Genomic DNA, 21,919 nt, shown 5'->3' on the forward strand with positions numbered 1-21,919 from the left:
TCAGGTATTGTGATACCTCCCACTTTGTTCTTGTTTCTTGAGATTGCCGTGGCTATTCAGAGTCTTTTATGGTTTCATATAAATTTTAGGATTATATATTCTATTACAGTGGTACTCTTTGTCTCCCCTTTTGTCCTGTTTGTTACTTTTGATATACATTTTACTTCTATTGTAATAAACATAATACATTGTTGTTATTTTTGTTTGAAAGTAGTTATTTTTTGAAGCAGAGGTCAGCAAACGATGGCCCACAGCCAGCTGCCTGTTTTTGTAAATAAAGGTTTTGTTGAAACACAACCATGTTCATTTGTTTGTATCATCTGTGACTACTTCCATGCTACAACAGCACAGTTAAGTAGTTATAACAGAGACTGTATGGCCAGCAAGCCTATATTTATTATCTGACCATTTCAAGCGTTTACCAATCTCTGTTTTAAAGAAATGAAAAACTAAAGAATTAGCTTTTAATATTTATCCACACGTTTATCATTTCTTGTGCTCTTCATTCCTTCATGTATATCCAGATTACATCAGGTGTGACTTTGAAGAATTTCCTTTAACATATCTTGTGATATAGGCCATAGGCATTGAATTCTCTCATGTTTTGTTTGTCTGAAAAAGTCTTTAATTTGCCTTCCTTTTTGAAATATACTTTTGCTGGATGTAGAATTTTTTGATGTGCCTTTGTGTGTTTTTCCTTGTTTGTGTCCTGCTTGTGATATATTGAGCTTCTTTGATGTATGGAGTTTTTATAGTTTCCTTGAAGTTGGTCATATTTTTGGCCATTATTTCCCTTAACATATTGTCTAAACCTCCCTTTTTTCCCCCTAGAATTCTAATTACACACGTTAGAATATTTAATAACAGTTCTGTAGGTCAGTGATATTCTACTCATTTTTCCTTCATTTTTCTTCCTTTTTTACTTTTTGAGCATCTTTTTGAACAGTTTATATTATTATGTCTTTAAATTCTTTCACCTGCAGTATCTAATCAGTTAATCTCCCATCTGGTGACGTTTTTACTTTAGATATTGTCTTTTTTCTTTAATCCCTAGAAGTCCCTTTTTTTTTCCCATTTATTTCTTCTTTATGTTTATGTTTTCCTTTAAATCCTTGAGAAGTTTTTTTTTTTTTTTTTTTAAGACTTTTTTTCCATTGGGGAAGGGGAACAGGACTTTATTGGGGAACAGTGTGTACTTCCAGGTCTTTTTCCGGGTCAACTTGTCCTTTCAATCTTAGTTGTGGAGGGCCCAGCTCAGCTCCAGGTCCAGTTGCCGGTGTTAGTTGCAGGGTGCGCAGCCCACCATCCCTTATGGGAGTCGAGGAATTGAACCAGCTATCTTGTGGTTGAGAGCCCGCTGGCCCATGTGGGAATCAAACTGGCAGCCTTCGGCGTTAGGAGCACGGAGTTCCAACCGCCTGAGCCACTGGGCCGGCCCCCTTGAGAAGTTTTTTAGCTATTAATGTTTTAATTTCATTGCTTGCTAATTCCACCATTTCTTTAATTTCTGGTTGTGTTTCTACTCATTGGGTTTTTTCCTTTTGTTTATGTCGTGTTTTCCTGCTTCTTTGCATGGGACATAATTTTTTATTGGATGTGAATTTGACATTGTTGAATGCTAGATTTTTAAATATTCATTTGAAGAGTTATACTTTGCCAGGCAAATTATTTGTGGATCAATGTTATCCTTTTATGGCTTGTTTTTTATGTTCTTTAGAACAAGTGTACAGTGGGATCTAGTTCAATCCCACCACTAAGGTGGGGATCTCCTGAGTGCTCATATGTTCAACAAAGTCTCTTACTCTGGCTGGGGGGAATTTGAATAATTTATAGCCTTGTGTAAAATCTGGGAATTGTTCAGATTACAGCTCCTTGTTCATTGTTCTTTCCCCAGTCATTTTTCTTTGCATCTCAGCGAAACCTCTACTCAGTTTGGTTTTCTCCTCCTGCACAACAGTTTAAAAATTGCCTTCAGGCAGAAAGCTGGGACTATATAATAGAGCTCACCTTGTTTGTTTGTTTGTTTACCTCCCCTCAGGGATCATAGTCCTACATTGCTTATTGTCCAATGTCAGAAGACAGGTGTTTTCATATATTTTGTTCAGTGTTTTTTTTTAAAGAAAGAATGAAAGTCATTAAATGTCATTGTCTTATTTCTTTTTCAGTCACCCCACCGCAGCTCCCCTGGGGTAATCATCGTCTTGTTCCCTGTCTGTGGGTCTATTTATATTTTGTTTTGTTTAATCATTTTTTTTAGATTCCACGCATAAGGGAAATAACATGGTATTTGTCGTTCTTTGTCTGCCTTATTACACTTAGCATAACACCCTCTAAGTCCATTCAATATTGAGGTGTAGAACTATTACAATAAGGTCAGACATGAGATCAAGACATAAAGTATGTTCTTTCTACCTTTGTTATGACTGAGGTCTCCCATAAATTTGCCTTTGAGCTTCTCAGAGGCCAGAGCAAAGACAAATACTATCGGTTATAAGGTTTATAGTATCCACAGTATTAGAACAAATGTGATGCTTCTGAGAGACACAGCTTTTCCTGGTGTTCTGATGTGTGAGAGAACTTTTCTTAGGCATTTTATAAAAGGTCTGTGTCATGTGGGAACAATGGTCCCAGAACTGACTTGGATATCACACAGTATCCATAGAGCTTTTTAGAAAGCCCCAGCGCAGATGTAAAGAATCAGAATCTTAAAGGGTGGGGCCTTGAAACCTGTGTTTTCAAAAGCCTCCTATGTCATTTTGAAGTTCATGCTAGCTTAGGAGTGTCAAACATCTACACATAGCAAAATTAAAACTACCAGTTTAATACATGGTGTTAGGTAAGAGTTTATTGTGTACATAAGAATAGTTTACACTGAGCTTTCAAATTCAAAGCCTGATAGCTCAGGGGTATGATGTCACAGGATGACTTATAGAAAGTAAAATGAGGAAGTTGTTGAACCTTTATAATGTTTGGTTATTATGGTGGGGGTTTCCAGCCCACGAGGGATTAGTTAAAAATGATTATTGGATATCATTTTTAGGAACATGACTTAAGTTTATTTTATGATTATCAGAGACGGTTACAAATAGCATCCAAGTTAACTCTTATTTTGTAGAAGAAGCTAAATTAAGTTTCCTTTATTGTGACTTAAGTGGTTTTTGTCTGCTCAGGGAATTTTCAAGTCCAGTCTCTATTATGTATTTAATTTTAACAGTATCACTGATAATTTGGACTTGTATTCTCAGTGTTATCCTCACAATAAATAAAATAGCAAATCATCCATGACTGTTTCGTAATGCATGATTCATTCAGTTTGTGGCCAAATCTCAGTTCAATAAAGGAGATTCCATGAATGAGTAACCTAATGAAGTCCAAGTATGCAGAGTTCTGATTATCTACCTATATTCAGAGATAAAATTTAGACTAGTCAGACAATGAACAGATGGTATAGTTTCCAGACCATTCACTATGCATAAACCATTAACAATGATGCATATACCCTAACTTCTAGTTATGTTCTTGGTGCAAATTGAATAGCAGAACTTTAGGTTATATTCCGAAAATGCAAACATTTGAATTAGTGAATCCATATATTTTTGGTAGTCAGCTAGCTGAAAGAGAGGCTGATACCTTGGAAAAACTGAAAAGAGGTGCTTACTCAAGAAGATTACCCATTTCTCACTGATAAATAAGTACAGAAAAAAGTGGTACAGGCAGTGAATGCTAAGAGTTCAGAAAGGAGAGAGATTTTATGGACTGAAACTTAAAATTTGGGTCTCAGGTTGAGCCTTGAAGATAAGGTTTGGATTGGGGAAGGGTATTCTTTCTGCAGCTGTGGTATGAGTAAAAGTTAAAATAATTTTGAAAGGCTTGACTAGTTGGAGTGAAGGTTTGATCTGTTAGGGAGAAGTGAAGTATAATTGGGAAGGTGTTTTTCATCCAGTTCATGAAATACCTGAATACCAGAATGTATTGGGGACCTTTTTAAAGACAATGGAGAAGATTTACCTCCCTAGTATATCAAATTAATTAGAATGGTGTAGAATCTTAGAAAAGCCACCAGCCTTGTGGCAGCAAAGACCGTGGAAGTCTGGGCTAAGGAGTTGTGGTAGAGTAGAAAGAAGATAAGGAAGCATCAGGACAATGTTCCATGCAAAAAAAAAAAAAATTTGTTTTTGACTCATTCTGCCTAATGAATGAGGAATGTCGATCTTAATCTCAAATCCCTAAGACACCGGACCCCAGTCTAACTTTTCTTCTTAATTCTTATTACTTTCTTACAGGTAAAGAGGACTACTCTTTTTTCCTGAGACAAGATTTAACTGTATATTTCATCTGTTGCTCTTCCTTTCATGCCCATGCCCTCCCACCCCCATGTTCGTCCACCTTTTAAAATCCTTCCTAATCTTACATGTTTCCTGTTCCATGAAATCTTCCTTGTCCTGTGCAAACTTTATATAACCTTTAGTCTGTGTGTTCCCCATAGCCTATTGAATTTCGTTTTTAACATCTGTATTTTGCTTTACGTTACCACGTAAGATGGTATCCCCTAATTTTATTCTATGTATTCGTTGAACTCAGGGACTTACTATATCTTGCTTCTCATAATTCCTGGAGCATTTAACAAAGACTTTGTATGGAATTTGTGCTTTATGAAATGCTTTTTAGAACTGGGTAAATAGTTGCCAGAGAATAACTGAATAAGATTCATCATAAAAAGGCATAGAAAAGATTTATTTTTACAGTACACCTATTCATATTTACCAAGCAATACAGTCTATATAGATGGATTTAACTTCGTAAAGTTAACCATTGCTTATAAGATCTTTTAGCAGCACGGTTACAGGGCCGGTGTAACCGGTCTAGACTAGATGTCAAACACGCTTTTACTGTAAAGGACCAAATAGTAAATCTTCATGGCTTCCACATGGTCTCTATCATAGTCTTTCACAACAGGCTGTGGCCAGATTTGGTCTGCTGGTTGTAGATGGGTACCTGTGATCTAGACAATAAATCCACGTATTCCTATTGATATTTGTTTCTTCTTACCTCTGTTAGCATAACATTTTTTGTCTTCCTTATGTTTCAATTTGTTCCTTAGTGAACTATGTTTCACTGACAGTCCCTTTAAAACAATTAGTATCACAAAAATGGACAACCAGTTATTTGCCTCTGATGTGATACAATTGGAAATACACAGCACCTATTTTGAAGTATTTCCTAAAGTCTTTATCTTTTAGCTATATAGTTAAGTATATACCTTTATTTTAGAAATTTATACTAAAATATTTATAGATGAATTGTTAAAAAAAAAAACCCAAAAACCGTGGGGCACTAGGGTAAGGGTATATAGGTAGGGATTGGCAAACTTGCTTTATAAAGGGCCAGACCATAAATATTTCAGGCTTTGCAGGCCATATAGTCTCTATCACTTTTAGTCAAGTCTACCATTGTTGCACTAAAGCAGCCTTAAACAATATGCAAACAGATGAGCCTGGCTGTGTTCTAATAAAACTATTTACGAAGATAGGCAGCAGCCAGATTTGGCCTGTGCGCCTGACTCCTGGTCTGGGTGAATAAGATTGGCCATGTGTTGGTAATTGTTAAAGCCAGGTGATGAGCACAGTAGGGTTTGTTGTACTGGCGTCACTATTGGTGTATATGTTTGAAATGTCCCATAATAAAAAGCTTAAAGTTTCTTTAAAAGATACATTAATACAAAGAAAAGACTCATCATTTACTTGATTCACTCATAAAAATTGTTTCTTCTTTTCTGAAATTATTTCTTGTACTAGGTTCACTACAGTGTTCATTGCAGCAATATGAAGAAAAAAACACAAAAATCAAGCAATTGCTTGTAAAGACCAAGAAAGAACTGGCAGATTCAAAGCAAGCAGTATGTTAATTTCTCAGTTTCATATTTCAATACTTATTTGTAGTGTATTTATGAATAATTTCTTTTTTTAATTTAACAAGATTCTTATTCTGTAGGAAACTGATCACTTAATGCTTCAAGCATCTTTAAAGGGCGATTTGGAGGCAAGCCAACAGCAAGTAGAAGTCTATAAAGTAAGATTCTTTTTACATTTTAAGATTTAGAAAAAATTTTCTATGTAGAAGTAAGGTGCCATTTAAGGATTTTGCTAAATATTATTGTATATATATATATATATATATATATACACACACACACATATATATACATATATACATATATTTTTACACACAGATGTACATATAACTCGTATATACATAGAGTTGGCCCTCTGTATCTGTGGGTTTTATACCCTTGGATTCAACCAACCGCAGATCATAAACAGTATTTCCGATCCACAGTTGGGAATCTGTAGGTGCGGGAGTCCATCTGTATGCATTGTTCTCTGCCATATTATATAAGAAACCTGGGTATCCTTGGATATTGGTATCCATGGGGGGTGGGGGGAGGTCCTAGAACCAATCACCTGCAGATACTGAGGGTCGATTGTATTTTTTTTCTCCTAAATATGCTTCCTCAACATTTTCAGTAAGTAAGCAATAAGCCAGGTATGGCATATAGCTGAGGTACACCATTTAGCTTAAGCTAGAGTCATTTCATGTATTTGAAAATCCATAATACACTAAAAATAGTGAGACATCAAAACAAGGCCCCAAACCTGCGTCTAAACTTTCTAAATGATAGTATAGTCACAGGAATCAGTTTATAAAATGGCTTTATATGTTTATTATATGTTGTATTTACGTTGTTATTTTTATATATTTTTATATCTATACATAATATCTTAAGGTGTTTGATTAAACATTGAACTATAACATGTAGTCCGGAATTTTTTCATGATTGATTTAATTGAAGGAAAATTAAATAATTTATTAAGAAAAAGTTCTACTCATATTCTCTCCACTCTTTCAATAATAATAGATGAAAAATTCTGATATTATGTCCCGTATATATACTTATGTCTCAAAACTCAAATTTAGGTTTAAGGAAAAACTGTTTAACCAGTGAAGATCATAGTTACTAGAGTTTAACTGAAAGATTTTGCCCCCAGATTCGGTTGGCTGAAATGACATCTGAGAAACACAAAGTTCACGAGCACCTGAAGACCTCTGCAGACCAGCACCAGCGCACGTTGAGCGCCTACCAGCAAAAAGTGACAGCCCTTCAGGAAGAGTGTCGTGTTGCCAAGGTTCGTTCTTCACATAGAAGGAGCATGTCACAGATGTTATTGTCAACTAGCAAGCAGTTTACTGAGGGCTGTGGTCTCGTTTTAGCATTTGCTGTTATTTAAGAGTGCTTAAATACCGCATTCCGCTCATCTGATCCTAACCCCAACCCTGTCACCACATAACTTTTTCTTTTTTTACTGAATGAACAGTTACATGGGTACATGTTTTTGTTTCAACCTTGTTTTGCAATTTCTGTGTGTAAGAAAGTTACTTTTTTTTAAAGTTTTTATTAGAGAAGTGTTATAGTTCTTTCTGAGCGCTAAATGATTATAAAATACTGTGTTTCCCTGAAAATGAGACCTCGCCAGACAATCAGCTCTAATGCATCTTTTAGAGCAAAAATTAATACAAGACCCGGTCTTATAAGACAGGGTGTAATATAATATAATAATAATAATAATAATAATAATATAATATAATATATATTACCGGGTCTTATATTAATATAAGACCAAGTCTTATATAGTATAATATAAGACCCGGTCTTACATTAATTTTTGCTCCAAAAGATGCATTAGAGCTGATTGTCTGGCTAGGTCTTATTTTCAGGGAAACACGGTAATAATCTAGTAGCATGGCTGTTTGGGTCTACTTAACCATCATACAAAACAGACAGTATAGTAGCTTTGTTGGAGGTGCAGGGAGTTTACAGATCACCTCAAGAAAGTGGAAGACCTAGAATTTAACTCTTGTCACTCTCTTTTGAAAACTTAAGTTCAAGTAACTTAATTTCTTTGAGTTAATTTTTCTTGTATTTATAAAAAAAGGAAGCATCGTAAGTGAAAATCTTCCTGAACTTCCAAAGGCAAATAGTGCCATTATAAAATTTATGGGTAGTAAATTAATCTACCAGGGAAGAAAACATGGAAGAAGCATGTCTTATCAGACAAGGTAATATTATTAAAAATCTTTTAAAAAGCATAAGGCCAACAGAAACACACTTTTTAGCCAAAGGTTAATTGGGGAACTAAAGAGTGTCAGTCATTTTCCTCATTTTCAAAACCAGGTTTTCTTCTTAACTCATTAATCTCTGAAAGAAAATAGGAGGATCATGTTATTACAGAAAATGCAATAGAGAAATTTTTTCTCTTCTTTTAAATGTTATAGGCCGAACAAGCTGCTGTAACCTCTGAATTTGAGAGCTACAAAGTCCGAGTTCATAATGTTCTGAAACAACAGAAAAATAAATCTGTGTCTCAGGCTGAAACTGAGGGAACTAAACAAGAAAGGTAAAGTCTGAATTATAAGAAATATGCAGGGTTTTTCTCCCCAAGGCAGATTCTCCACCAAGTAGGTTGTAATCCTACTTTGATTTCTTTTGACTATGTAATTTTACGTGTAATTACCAATGAGAACAGTTTTTGGTTTCACTGTGTCCCCAAACAGCAACAGGGAAACGTCACTGTGAAGGGCATTGTTACAAATGCAAAAATATGTGTAAACAGTGAAACCAGGATATAGTCTTTGAGATGTAGGTGAAATAATTTCATCTTGTACCATCTAGTCATAATAGAAATAACAGACATTAAAGTTACATTATGATTAGTTTTCCAATTTGAAGATTTAGAAGTAGAATAAAAATGCTTCCATGATATACTGATTCACCATTAATTATGCTAAACAGAAGTTACCTAACATTTACTTTTTTCAAAAACTTTTAAATTAAGTACTAAATTTTGGTCTAGAATTAAATTTTCTTCTTAAGTTTATGGAGTGTCTCAATTGTATTTCAATAGTATGTATATTGTTTAATACTTCTTTAACACTAGCATACAAATCACTTTGTAAATTGTTTAAAAATATGTTAGGAATAAAAGATAGATAGGGCATTCTACAGCATGTGTTACGTTTTTCTAAGTAGAAGTTCAGTGTTAAAGCAGTTTTATAGCTGGCTTTTACTATTCTGAGTAGGACGAAATATCCTGCAATGTTTGTATGTTTATGTTTACATTACTTTTTGTTTATGTGTTTATTAAATATAGAAACTGTAGGCTGAAATGATGAGATATTTATAAATAGCTCATCTAAAGCTGAAGTTGAATACTGACACAATATAAAAATGTCACCATGTGCAAGACTAAAAAACTTGAATCATGCCAGAATTTGGGGGTCAAATTATTTTAATGTAAATGTCTTAGGTTGCTTTTACTTTTTTATACATTACTTAAAAAAAAAGACCTAATAGTGCATTGTACCAGTTGTGGCAAAATTATGGGTTGGAACGTGATACTGTGTTTCCCCCAAAATAAGACCTAAACGGACCATCAGCTCTAATGCGTCTTTTGGAGCAAAAATTAATATAAGACCTGGTCTTACATTATATTAAAATAAGACCTGGTATTTTATTATGTTATATTATATTTATTGTATTATACCCGGTCTTATATTAAAATAAGACTGGGTCTTACATTAATTTTTGCTCCAAAAGATGCATTACAGCTGATGTTCTGGCTAGGTCTTATTTCCATGTTAGCTACAAAGTCCTAGTTTCCCAGGGACTTTCTTTCTCCAGGGACTTTATCACTTGGTCTGATGTACCATTCTCATAATGGTTAGAACTGTATGATTTTTTTAATTATTATTATTAATGGCATAGTCTTACAACATAAAAAACAGGTTATTTTGATGCCATTTATGGTCTGCTCCATTTGAACATGAAATTTATAAGTTCAGAGACTTTTAGTAAATCTGTAGTGCCTGAGATCTAAAATCTGACTATAATGTCTTTTACATTGTATTTAATCCTAGTCTCTGAAGTCTTCTGATTGTTATAGTTCCTTTAGAATCATCCATAACAATAGCAGGAGTATGACATTGAAAGATTAAATGTTAAAAATAAAATTTACCTGAAACCACAAAATCATGTTTACCTCTTTCAAAAAATTTTTTAAATTATTTATTTCTGTTTTAGAGAACACCTGGAAATTCTGGTTGACCAACTGAAAATCAAATTACAAGATACCCAAAATAATTTACAAATCCATGTATCTGAACTTCAAACATTACAGTCTGAACACGATACTCTGCTAGAAAGGCACAACAAGATGCTACAGGAAACTGTGTCCAAAGAGGCAGAGCTCCGGGAAAAGTAAGGCTGCTAGCAGCACTAACAGTGTTTGTACCTGCGACAAAGTATTTGTTTGTTCAAGCTCCTAATGTGCTGCTCCTTGGGATAAATACAAATTGAAAATAAGAAATAGACATTTCTAAAGGCTTGATAACTGCGTTTTCTACCTTAAAACTCTCCCTGTTGATTGTTTTTGTGCTTAGCTTTTAAAGAACAGTTAATTTTATCTACTCATTCAGTACTCTGTCTTTCCTATGGCCTTCATGGCTAGAATGTTTCATTTAAAAAAAACACTACTTTTCAAACCAGGTATCGAATTACAAACATTTTTCTTTCTCTCTAGAGGAAAACATTCAAACAGCTGCTGACTGAAAAGAATATGCAACTTAACCATTGCCACTGTATATTCAACTAGTCATATTATTATACTTTTGTTAATCAGTACTTTAAATAGACATTAGGCGTATTGGCAGAATAAATAGATTATTGTGAACAAGGAACTTTGAATTCCTGTAATAAAGAAATTGGTAATATTGTATCCTAGATTGAGGAAAAGAATTCTTCATTGAGTTTTTCTTTTTTTAAAAGTTTTTATTAAGATATAGCTAACATACAGTATTATATTAGTTTCAGGTGTACACTGTAGTTATTCAACATTTATATATTTAAAGAAGTGAACACCATGATAAGTCCAGCAACCATCTCACACCATATCATGCTATTAAAATATTATTGACTATATTCCCCATGCTGTACATTACAACCCCATGACCTATTTGTTTTATACCTGGAAATTTGAATCTCTTATTCCCCTTCACCTTTCCCCCTTGTTTTTTAATTTTTCAATTACAGATGACATTCAATGTTACATTAATTTCATGTGTACAGCATAGTGGTTAGACACTTATGTAATTTATGAAATGATCCACCTGACTAGTCTAGTACCCACCTGGCACTATACATAATTATTACCATATTATTGACTATATTCCTATTTTTCAAAGTGTCCTCCAAACCCCATCCCATCTATCATTCTGATAAATCTAGTACCCATCTGATACCATACATAGTTATTACAGTATTATTGACTATATTCCTTATATTATACCTTATATCCCCATGAACTTTTTAACACCTATTTGTTATTTATTTATTTATTTTTTATGAAGAATGAAATTGCATTTATTGGGAAGAATTTACAACTCCATAAAAGATAGCATATATATTAAATACCTCTGTCAGCTAACTCTCCCAAACTTACAGGAATTACTACCCACTTGGCATATGCTGGTCTGTTCTAGTAGCTTTGTTTTGTCAAAAAATATGACACAGAATCTTAACTATACTGGGGAAATTGTTCCAGCAAAAAAAACAGTCCTTTTTTCTCTATACATGGCTCTAATGAGCCAGAGTACATTAAGCCCTATATAGTAAGGGAACTAAAATTTTATTTATTTATTTATTTATTTATTTATATTAGTTTCAGGTGTACAACGCAACATAATACACATCTAAACACCTCATAAAGTGATAACCCACCCCTCCCCCAAGCTACTACCCCTCTGACATCTTATATAGCTGTTACAATACCATCGACTATCTTCCCTAACTTGTACTCCACATCCCATTATTATTATATACTGTTATATTTAGATACAGTTGACATTCACTATTGTTTTACTTCAGCTTCAGGTGTACAGCACGTTGGTCAGGCATCTTTGATAAGTCCAGTGCCCATCTGGCACCTTACATTATCTTCACAACATTGTCGATTATATTGCCTATACTGTATTAACTGCCAATTTGTATTTTTTAATGCCTTGACCTTTTTCACCCTGTCCCCAACCCCATTCCCATCTATCACCCTGATAGATCTGACACCTATCTGGCATCATATCTAGTTATTACAATATTATTGACTATATTCTTTATGCTGTACCCTACATCCCCATGACTACTGTATAAGAGCCAATTTGTACTTCTTAATCCCATCCCCTTTCACCCGTCCTTAACCCCCCTCCCATCTTAAAGAAGTCCCTCTAAGATTCCTTCTAATACTGGTTTGATGGTGATGAACTCCTTCAGCTTTTTCTTGTCTGGGAAGCTTCTTATCTGTCCTTTAATTCTAAATGACAGCTTTGTTGGGTAGAGTAATCTTGGTTGTAGGTCCTTGCTTTTCATCACTTTGAATATTTCCTGCCAATCCCTTCTGGCCTGCAAAGTTTCTGTTGAGAAATCAGCTGACAATCTTATGGGAGCTCCCTTATTGGTAACTAACTGCTTTTCTCTTGCTGCTTTTAACATTCTCTCTTTGTCTTTAACCTTTGGCACATTGTAATTTTGCAGTTTTAATTACGATGTGTGTTGGTGTGGGCCTCTTTGGGTTCATCTTGTTTGGGACTCGCTGTGCTTCCTGGGCTTGTATGTCTATTTCCTTCACCAGGTTAGGGAAGTTTTCTGTCATTATTTCTTCAAATAGGTTTTCAATTCCTTGCTCTCCCTCCTCTCCTTCTAGTACCCCTATGATTTGAATGTTGGTACGCTTGATGTTGTCCTGGAGGCCCCTTAAACTCTCCTCAATTTTTTGGATTCTTTTTTTGCTGTTCTTGTTGGGGGTATTTTTTGCTACTTTGTCTTCTACATCACTGGTTGAATCTTCTGCTTCATCTATTGATTTCCTGTAATATATTCTTCATTTCCATTATTGTATCCTTTATTTAAGACTGGTTCTTTTTTATGGTTTCCATTTCCATTTTTATGCTTCCTGTCTCTCTGTTGAAGTTCTCCCTGAGACCATTGGGCATTCTTATGACCAGTGTTTGGAACTCTGCTTCTGGTAGATTGCTGATCTTCGTTTTGCTTAGTTCTTTTTCTGGAACTTTGTTCTTTTCTTTTACTTGGGACATGTTTCTGTGTCTCCCCATTTTGGCTGCCTCCCTGTGCTTGTTTCTATATATTTGGTAGGGCTGCTGTGTCTCCCGGTCGTAGTAGAGTGGCCTTATGTAGTAGGTGCCCTTATGTAGTGGTCTTAAGTGGGGCCGAGTTGCACAGTCTCCCTGGTCACTTGCACCGGGTGTTCCAGGAGTGTCCCTTGTGTTGGTTGTGTGCACCCTCCTGGTATAGTTGAGCCTTGATTGCTGTTGGCACGTCAGCGTGTGAGATTCACCCTCAGGCTGACTGGCTGTGGTGGTTGGCCACATCCACAGCTTATGAGCTTCTGTGCAGAGGGCTTACCCCATGGAGTGGGATTTGCCCTAGGGGGCTTTGGTGCCTGTTGAGACTGCCCTTTGGGAGTGCTACTTGTGGGGCTAATTGGATGTTGCTCTGCTGTTTTCTGAAGTCAACCCCCAATTATGTCGGTTCTGGGGTTTCCTGGGAGGGGGTCTGGTTGAGGCCCTGGTCAGCCACTACCTGTGACCAGCTGAGGACAACCTGGTAGAACCTATAAAGTGTTTCGTGGTTGGTCGCTTCCTGTGCCTAACCTGGAGGCATAGGGGAGAGGCCACATTGTGATCTGAGGACAGCTGCCACCAGTACCAAGCCTGTGTAGTTCTGCAAAAAGCCAGGACACTTTGAGGCCTGCTGCTGCCTGCCAGCTCCCATAAGATTCTGCTGTTGATAAAACCTTAATGTGGAATGCAAGTTTAGTGAGGTGGGTCTCAGGGAGTCACCAGGGTAGGACTAGTGTTCATTAGCTTAGATTCTGGTTTGGTGTCAGTGCTGAGCCTGGAACTACCCAGCAAAAGTCTCAGAGCACACCAAAGCCAGTTGCCACCCACCTGGAGCCCACAGACCCCTGAGAGTTGTCCAGGAGTGCAATGTGGGCGGGGCTGGCTGCTGTCCAGCGTTACGTGAGTTATATGGGCCAGGGTCCTATGGAGTCACCAGGGTAGAGCGAGTGGAGTTTACCATGCCAATTCAGATTCAAATTTGGCCACATGAAAGAGGGCTCAATACAGGAAAGATGTTACTCTCCTGTTGGCTGCATAGGAAGAGGACCCCAGACAGGGAAAACGGTGACTGTTCCTCCAGTCCTCACCCTGAAGTCACACAACTCAGTCTCTCCCCATATGTCTCTGATGCACCCCAAGTCATTGCCCCTCTGGCTGATCCCAGTGTGAGTGCCTGTGAGTCTGTGCGCGGGCCCTTTAAGAGGATGCCTGTGTTTCCTGTACCCTCCATTCCCACCCAGATGGTCAGAATCCCCACTGTTTTTCACAGACAGGTATTGTAGGAGCTCCTCTTCCTGGCATTGGTACTCTTGGCTTGGGATCCTAGTGTGTGGGGCTGGGGTTCTTTGCTCCTCCAGCGGGAACCTCTACGGCCAAGATAGCCCTTCTGATTCTCAGCTGCCACAGGGAGGTATGGGGCTGGCCCATTCTGCATCTCTGCCCCACCTACCAGTCTCCGTGTGGCTTCTTCTTTATTTTATTTTTATTCTTTTTTATTTTAGTTATAGGGCTTTAGTTCAGCTAGGCTCCAGATGGTTCTCCAGGTTATTTTTCTATAATTTAGTTGAAATTTTAATGTTGTCATTGGAGGAGGCAAGCACAGTGCTTTTCTACTCCGCCATCTTGGTTCTGTTACGCATTGAGTATCTTCAAGGATGTTAGGATACTTTATATATGTCAGATATGTTTATAATACATGCTCATCTTAAAAGTGAATGCACTTTATTTTCTTGGCTTTTTAATCTTTTAACTGTGATTTATATGTTAGTCACATAAAGCAAACATTTCAGGAAAGATCTACCAGTTTTATAACTGCCTATCACCAGGGTTTACCATGAGATTAGCTTACGTATAATGACGCTTACATGATACATTAGAAATTTCCAACACTTATTCATTACTCTAGAAAAGTTATTGCAAATTATATTGCTAACATGAATAAAGTGCAGGTGATGCCTCTGAAGTAATTCATTAATTCAGTAAATATTTTTTGAGCACCTACTATGTGCCAATCAGTGTTCATGGCATTTTGAAGTATCTACAGGGGTCTTCCCCCAAACTATTAAAAACTAATGATATTGTTGCTATCTGTGCCCTAGTATGGAGAAGTAGCCTTTTCCTTATATATTCTCTTTTTTACTCATTTTAATATTCATACTTTCCCTGTACAGTGGTACCTCAGTTTTCTAACGTAATCCATTCCGAAAGACCATTCGAGTTCTGAAACGTTCGAAAACTGAGGCACCGTTTCCCCATAGAAAGTTATGCAAAATGGATTAATCCATTCCAGACCTTTAAAATCAATCTCTAAAACTGCAAATTTAGCATGAATTTTACTATCTAATGATACCATAGATCCATAAAATTTTTGGCGTTTGTAAACCGAAATGTTCGTCAACAGAGACGTTTGAAAACCAAGGTACGACTGTATAAGATTTTTTTAATGGCTCCAGAGGACCAAATAGGGTGACAAGCTAATGCCTGCATTGTGATAAGACTGAGCTAGTAACAGCTGGGACTGAAGACTGAACTTTCATCATCATAGTTGTTCCAGTTCCAGGTAGGGGTTTAAGCTTCTAGCTCTCTCAAATAGGTAAATTCAGAAGTGTCATTGATACCACCTGAAACCTAGAAGCATTATCCTAGTCCTAAAATGTACCTTTTATCTTCCTTAGAAAATTCTTATGACAGCTAATGGTTCTTCCTTTACTTCCTTGGTAGATACTGTTTGAACAAAATACTTGCAGGAAAAATGCAGGTTTGAAGGGTAAATAATACACGAGCAGTCTCTAAACTCATTAATTGATAAGAATTGGGCAATTATGATACCTTTTCTGAAGCATGGTATTTTTATTGCACGTCTCCCTTTAGCAGCTAAATCTTGTTTTAAAATCTTATGTGGTGTGCATATATGTAGCACATAAAAAATAGATCTCAGAAAGCTACACGCTAAGCCATTAATGATGTTTATCTCTGGAAGTGGGATTTTACACTGTTGTGGGTGGTAGTGAATAAAGAGGGCTTTCAGTGTTTTCTATAATTGCTGTTGTATTGTTTGAATTTTTATGATAGTGTACGTGTGGATCCCTTGTGTAAAAGGAAAATGTTTTGTTTTACCAAAGCCAAACGTAAAACATCAACACTACGTTGGTGGTTTTCAAATGGTAGGTCCCTTGCTAGTGTCACCCTAACTACATAAAATCACAGGGAAAATTGCTTAAAGTAGGCAATTCCTAGGACCACCTTTGGAGATTCTGATTCAGTGGCTCAAGGTTGAGAAGTAGATGTTTGTGTTTTTGACAGAGTACCCCAATGATTCTGAAGTACAGTGAGATTCAGAAACAACTGTAATAAACCAAGTTTTTGGTTTCGGAGTGTCATGTTAATTGGCTCAAAAAGGAATACTTTCTTTCTAAGGCTTTCTTTATGAATCAAATGATAATGTTCTTTTCTCATGTTTTTAGGGTAGTAGAAAAAAGATATATTAATTCTATGTTTATAGGAACTACCACATAAGATAACCTGAAGTGGATTAATTAAAAGTATATATTTTTATTCTCTAAATAAAGTTCTATTTTCTGATAAACTATGAAGGAAGTTTCTCATCTGAACCATGCAACATAGTTTCCCAGCCAAGGTTCCTCATCTGAACTATGGAATACAGAATATGATTTGAACTAGATGACAGCTGGCGTTATTTCTTCCCAGGTTGTTCCACAACTAGTACTATTATAGATGCATGGGAGAGAAGTTAATTCATATGTTCAGTGGATGTCTCATGGCTAATTCTCTTGTAGGACCCAGTTGAGAAAGGCTGGGTCATCATCTTAAGTTGAAAGATCTCACATGAATTAATCACGTTCCTCTCACCCTTCAGGTTGTGTTCAGTACAATCACAGAACATGATGATGAAGTCTGAACATGCACAGACTGTGAGTCAGCTGACATCCCAGAACGAGGCCCTTCGCAACAGCTTCCGAGATCAAATGCGACATTTGCAGGAAGAGCACAGAAAGACAATGGAAACTTTGCAGCAGCAGCTCTCCAAGGTGGAAGCTCAGCTTTTCCAGCTTAAGAGTGAACCAACCACAAGAAGTATGTATGTACACATGGAAACAGTGTTCATGTTGTCATGTATTTATGTCACTTGAATACATTCTTCACAAATTCCTAAGAAAATAGAAAATTTACTAGGTGACAACCAATGTTGATTCTGTGACTAACGAATTTTGGATTTGCTCACTGAGAAGATATTTGAACCATTTGAGACCTTCTAAATTATACTTACAGCAGCCTATGTAACCTGAGAATACTGATTTTCATGTATTTGTTAGCCTCCATTTAAGAGTGTTTCCTTTTCTTGGGCAAAAATATACTCTGTCAGTCTCATCACATGTCCAAATTCCAGTATTCACTGGATTTGTTTGGTGTTCTTCATTATTAATCACCAAAATATATCTATTATAAATGTGTTAGAGAGCAAGAGGCTTAGATATATTCAAGCAGCACTGAACTTACAGGATTGCTTGGCCAGTACAGCTTCTTCCCTTTGAAATTTCTGATTCATTGGAATTTTAGTTCAACCACACGCAGTGTTTTATGTTCTGCTTTCTAGAAGAGATGGGAATATGTTGGCCTAGATGAGGCTACATTTTAATACTAAGGATCAACTTAATACTGTTTTCCATGGCAAATGTCACCAGGACATTGGCAGTTATGAGTCACTCGTCAGGGTCAGAAACGAGCTTCAAAAAATTTTAACATATGCCAAGAGTCAACACAAGAAGTAATCAGCCAGGAAAATACTGATTGCACAAGAGATTGTAATCTAGGAATCAGCAGTAAACAGCAAAATATCAGAAATCCAGGAAATTTCTTCAACAAAAGCAGCCAGAGGGCTAATGTTTGAAAGAAAATGGGAGGCAACGTCATGGAATGGGAAAGAAATGAAATTTGAAGTTAAAAGATCTGGGTTAAAATTCTGGTCCCTAAGCTGTGAGACCCTGGGCAAAGCCATTTAATTTTTCTGAACTTCAGGTTTCTTGGGATTAATAAAGTAATGTGTTTAAAGGTATCTTAGAAACCGTACAGTGCTATCCAAGTGTTTCATTATTATCAGCAAGCAGGGAAGCCCCGGAATTATAATTGATTACTTGCCTGCCCTGGATTCTAGGTTCTTCTTGCCTGAACAGTGGAGATGTCAGCGGGAAATAGTAGGAAACAGCAGAGGTGATGGCATAAGGGCAGATCAGCAGGAACGTCTGCTGAGCAGACATCAGCAAGGGCGTTGTGTCAGAAAGTATGCAGCTATCTGAGGTACCTAAGCCTCAGAAATAGCTAGAGTGTAGTTTTAGAATTTCTACCAATGTGGAGCAACAGTTCAGCCCTCTATGTTATGATCTTTGTGTTACCTAATAGTTTATCTTATCTAGCTAGTAGCAATTAATTTATGGTTTCTGCTGAAATGACTTAAGTGGTTAAAATTTCAATAACTAAATTTTTGGGACTGTTTTAGAAATTATTTTTTGTATGTCATTTACTTGCCTACAATTTATTAAAATTCCTCACCATATCATTTCACATCCCTAGGATCATTTTAATGTTATTGTGTATCTCTGTTAATGCTAAATTTGTCAATTTTGAACACTCTCACTTCACCTGTAAAAAAAAAAATTTAATAGGTCCAGCTTCTTCCCACCAACCTGTGAAGAACCTTCGAGAAAGGAGAAACACAGACCTTTCCCTTCTGGACATGCATGCTGTAACCCGAGAGGAGGGAGAAGGAATGGAGACAACTGATACAGAGTCTGTATCTTCTGCTGGCACTTACACACAGTCTTTAGAGCAGCTTCTGAATTCTCCGGAAACTAAACTTGGTATGTTTCTTTGCTTACGTATGTTTTTCTAATTTAGTTCTACTCTTATTAATATTACACTTAAGTTATAAATGTTTTTTTGATGTACTCCAGTAAAATTTCTTTCAGTATTCAACTGTTTTTTCAAATGAAAAACTTTCCTGCAGAATGAAACAAAAAAAAAATTTTTTTTTAATTAAAATGAATTGTGCCCTAAGCTTGAGCCAGAAATAGATGATTGCAAGTTCTATAGTGGCATTAGAAAGTATGATAAATATTTTCTCACTCATCCAAGAAACACTTTTAGTTTATTCCTCTTGATGAAGTAGTAGTGCTAAATGTGCCTTATTAAGTAGTCAAGTTTTGTTATATTCTTACCTATAATGAATATTGGTATTTGTAGGTCAGGGGGAATCTTGTCATCTTTCTGAAGTTTCAGGATCAAGAGTAGTAAGCACTGTTTGTATCCACAGTCATTGATTCTGATGTGGGTGGAAACTACAATCCTGGTTCCTTCAGGTGAAGTTAATACTGGTGCAGGCTTCACTACAGAGGAGCAACAGACTCCAGAACCAGACTTGGCATTGTGATTTTTGCTGAAATACTTGTTGACTTTGAGTAAAATTTGAATAGTGATACCTATACTACCTCATTGAAAATTCTTGAGAGTTCATGAGACCTCATTGAGAGTCCATGATATAAGTGACCAGTAAATCTTAATACTTCCTTCATTTATAAGTAAAATGACACAAGCTCTTGGGACATTAATAGAGGAGGGTGAGTGATAAAACAGATAAAACTGTTTATAAACACAAGCCTAACAAATTTCAGAATTGGGGCTCATAGAGCTTATATTCAATTAGAGTATATGCTTTACAACAGAGATTCTGTAAATTCAACATGTAACCTTTTAATTGAGATATATTGACCAGGAGAATTGCAACGAGAGTGGACCTGTATAATACTGCAGGGTAAAATATCTATACTGAGATATTTTTCTTATTTAGAATCTTCGTCTATAATCCTGATTTTGAAAATTAACTATTGGAACACCATCTTGCAGAGCCTCCTTTATGGCATGCTGACCTTACCAAAGAAGAATTGGTTCAAAAGCTCAGTTCCACCACAAAAAGTGCCGACCACTTAAATGGCCTGCTTCGGGAAACGGAAGCAACCAATGCAATCCTTATGGAGCAAATTAAGGTAAGGTCAAAAAACTGCCAACGAGAAGATGCTCCAATTCAGTTTTCTTGACCCTCTATACACACTTACCTGTGTTTAAATGTTCACATGTCAGATATATCCATAATATCTTGATTCTTAGTGATACTACATTCTTAAAATCAAGAAATATTAATTGCTTTTATATCTATCACATAAATACTATTTTAATTCCTACTTTTTCTAAGAAACCATAATAGATTTAGAAATTAGATAGATGTTCACAAGTCAGTATTCCATATATGCTTAAATAAAACTTAAATGGGTATAAGTCCTTAAATTCTAAAGGTAAACCATGGCACACTTCTTATTCAGATCATTCTGCTGATGTTTATGGCACTAAACTACTTTTCATAGGTTTTGGTGGAGATGGCAAAAGTGGCATAGGAAGTTTTTCCTATTTAAAGACACCAGAAACATGTAGTATCAAGGTAGCTTGTGGAACTGCTGAGGATTACACAAATGAGATATTTCCACCCTGGCTCACTGATAAATCAACTGTCCAAATGTAGTCATACTACTTACTGAGTAGTTCCCATGAGCCAGGCCCTGGTCTTTACATAGATTATCGTATTTAATCCTCTTAATCACTGGATGAAAGAACAGTTGAAGCTGATAAATGTAGCTAAATTCAAACTTGTGTCTGAAAAGCACATGCTTTTGCCCAGTACCATGCAGGGCTGCCAGCTGTCCTTGTCAAATTAATTTTTTTAATGCTGAGTTATTCAGTTATTTACAGTAAATTTTACATTATGACATCCCACCACTAAATACATCTCTGAATGCATCTCTGTATAAAACATTTTCCACACAGTCAAAACATTATCACATCTAACAAATCACTAACTAGCCCAGTGAACCTAAGTGACTATTTAAATATATTATTTTCACAAATATACAATCTCACAATTTCTTCGACCTTATTGTCACTTTTGAAAAATGACCCTAGCTTTTAGGACAGAGTTGGCTAACTTTCTTGGACTAACCTAAAATGATGACATAAAACAATATAATTTTTTTCACTTCAACCCAGAAATCTTTCTCAAAGACTTTAGCATCCTACCATATTTTTCATATCATCCTTTGCTCCATTTTTCTGGTAATATTTCAGATTGTCTTACATTCCAGCGTTTTCACTCTATCCTGAACTCGACTCTTGTTTTGGATAAGTGCTGTTCATCCTGTAAATATAATTTCACTGCCCATCTACTGCCTGGAGTTCTGGGAGCCGGTCAGGGGAAAGGCTTAGTGATGATACAAGTGTTCACGTCAGCCCTGCTTCCAGACTCTGGCTCGCACTTCTCACAATGTGACTGTCATCCCACGTCCCTGAGCTCGCTGGTGTAGTTTCCATAGAAAGTAGAAGGTGGAGGGAGCATCATGGTACCTACCAATATAGACTACATAGTCCTTCGTTTTCATCTCCAATTTCCATGGTAACCTTTCCTTCTGAGGCAGGAGATTCTCAGTGTTTTTGTGGGAGACACTCTCTCCTCTTGTCCTGGTACTTGATAACCAGCTGGACTGAGTTACTTAATAGTTCATATGTCTCCTTTCTGTGAATTTCTTGATATTTCTCATCTACATTGTTCTTCTCTCCT

The 21,919-nt window shown here is 36.3% G+C and overlaps 1 protein-coding gene across 1 annotated transcript in view; it reads left to right on the forward strand.

Moving 5' to 3' along the window:
- GCC2 (GRIP and coiled-coil domain containing 2) overlaps positions 1–21,919 on the forward strand; it is a 56,763-nt gene that overhangs the window by 25,483 nt on the left and 9,361 nt on the right. The window contains exons 14-21 of the mRNA XM_033125206.1: positions 5,796–5,896; positions 5,992–6,069; positions 7,047–7,184; positions 8,332–8,453; positions 10,136–10,312; positions 17,120–17,337; positions 18,924–19,118; positions 20,161–20,300. Coding sequence (XP_032981097.1) covers positions 5,796–5,896; positions 5,992–6,069; positions 7,047–7,184; positions 8,332–8,453; positions 10,136–10,312; positions 17,120–17,337; positions 18,924–19,118; positions 20,161–20,300 — 1,169 coding nt within the window. The remainder of the gene's footprint in view (positions 1–5,795; positions 5,897–5,991; positions 6,070–7,046; positions 7,185–8,331; positions 8,454–10,135; positions 10,313–17,119; positions 17,338–18,923; positions 19,119–20,160; positions 20,301–21,919) is intronic.

The sequence above is a fragment of the Rhinolophus ferrumequinum genome, chromosome 13, assembly GCF_004115265.2.
Source record: "Rhinolophus ferrumequinum isolate MPI-CBG mRhiFer1 chromosome 13, mRhiFer1_v1.p, whole genome shotgun sequence".
In the NCBI taxonomy this organism is placed as follows: domain Eukaryota; kingdom Metazoa; phylum Chordata; class Mammalia; order Chiroptera; family Rhinolophidae; genus Rhinolophus; species Rhinolophus ferrumequinum.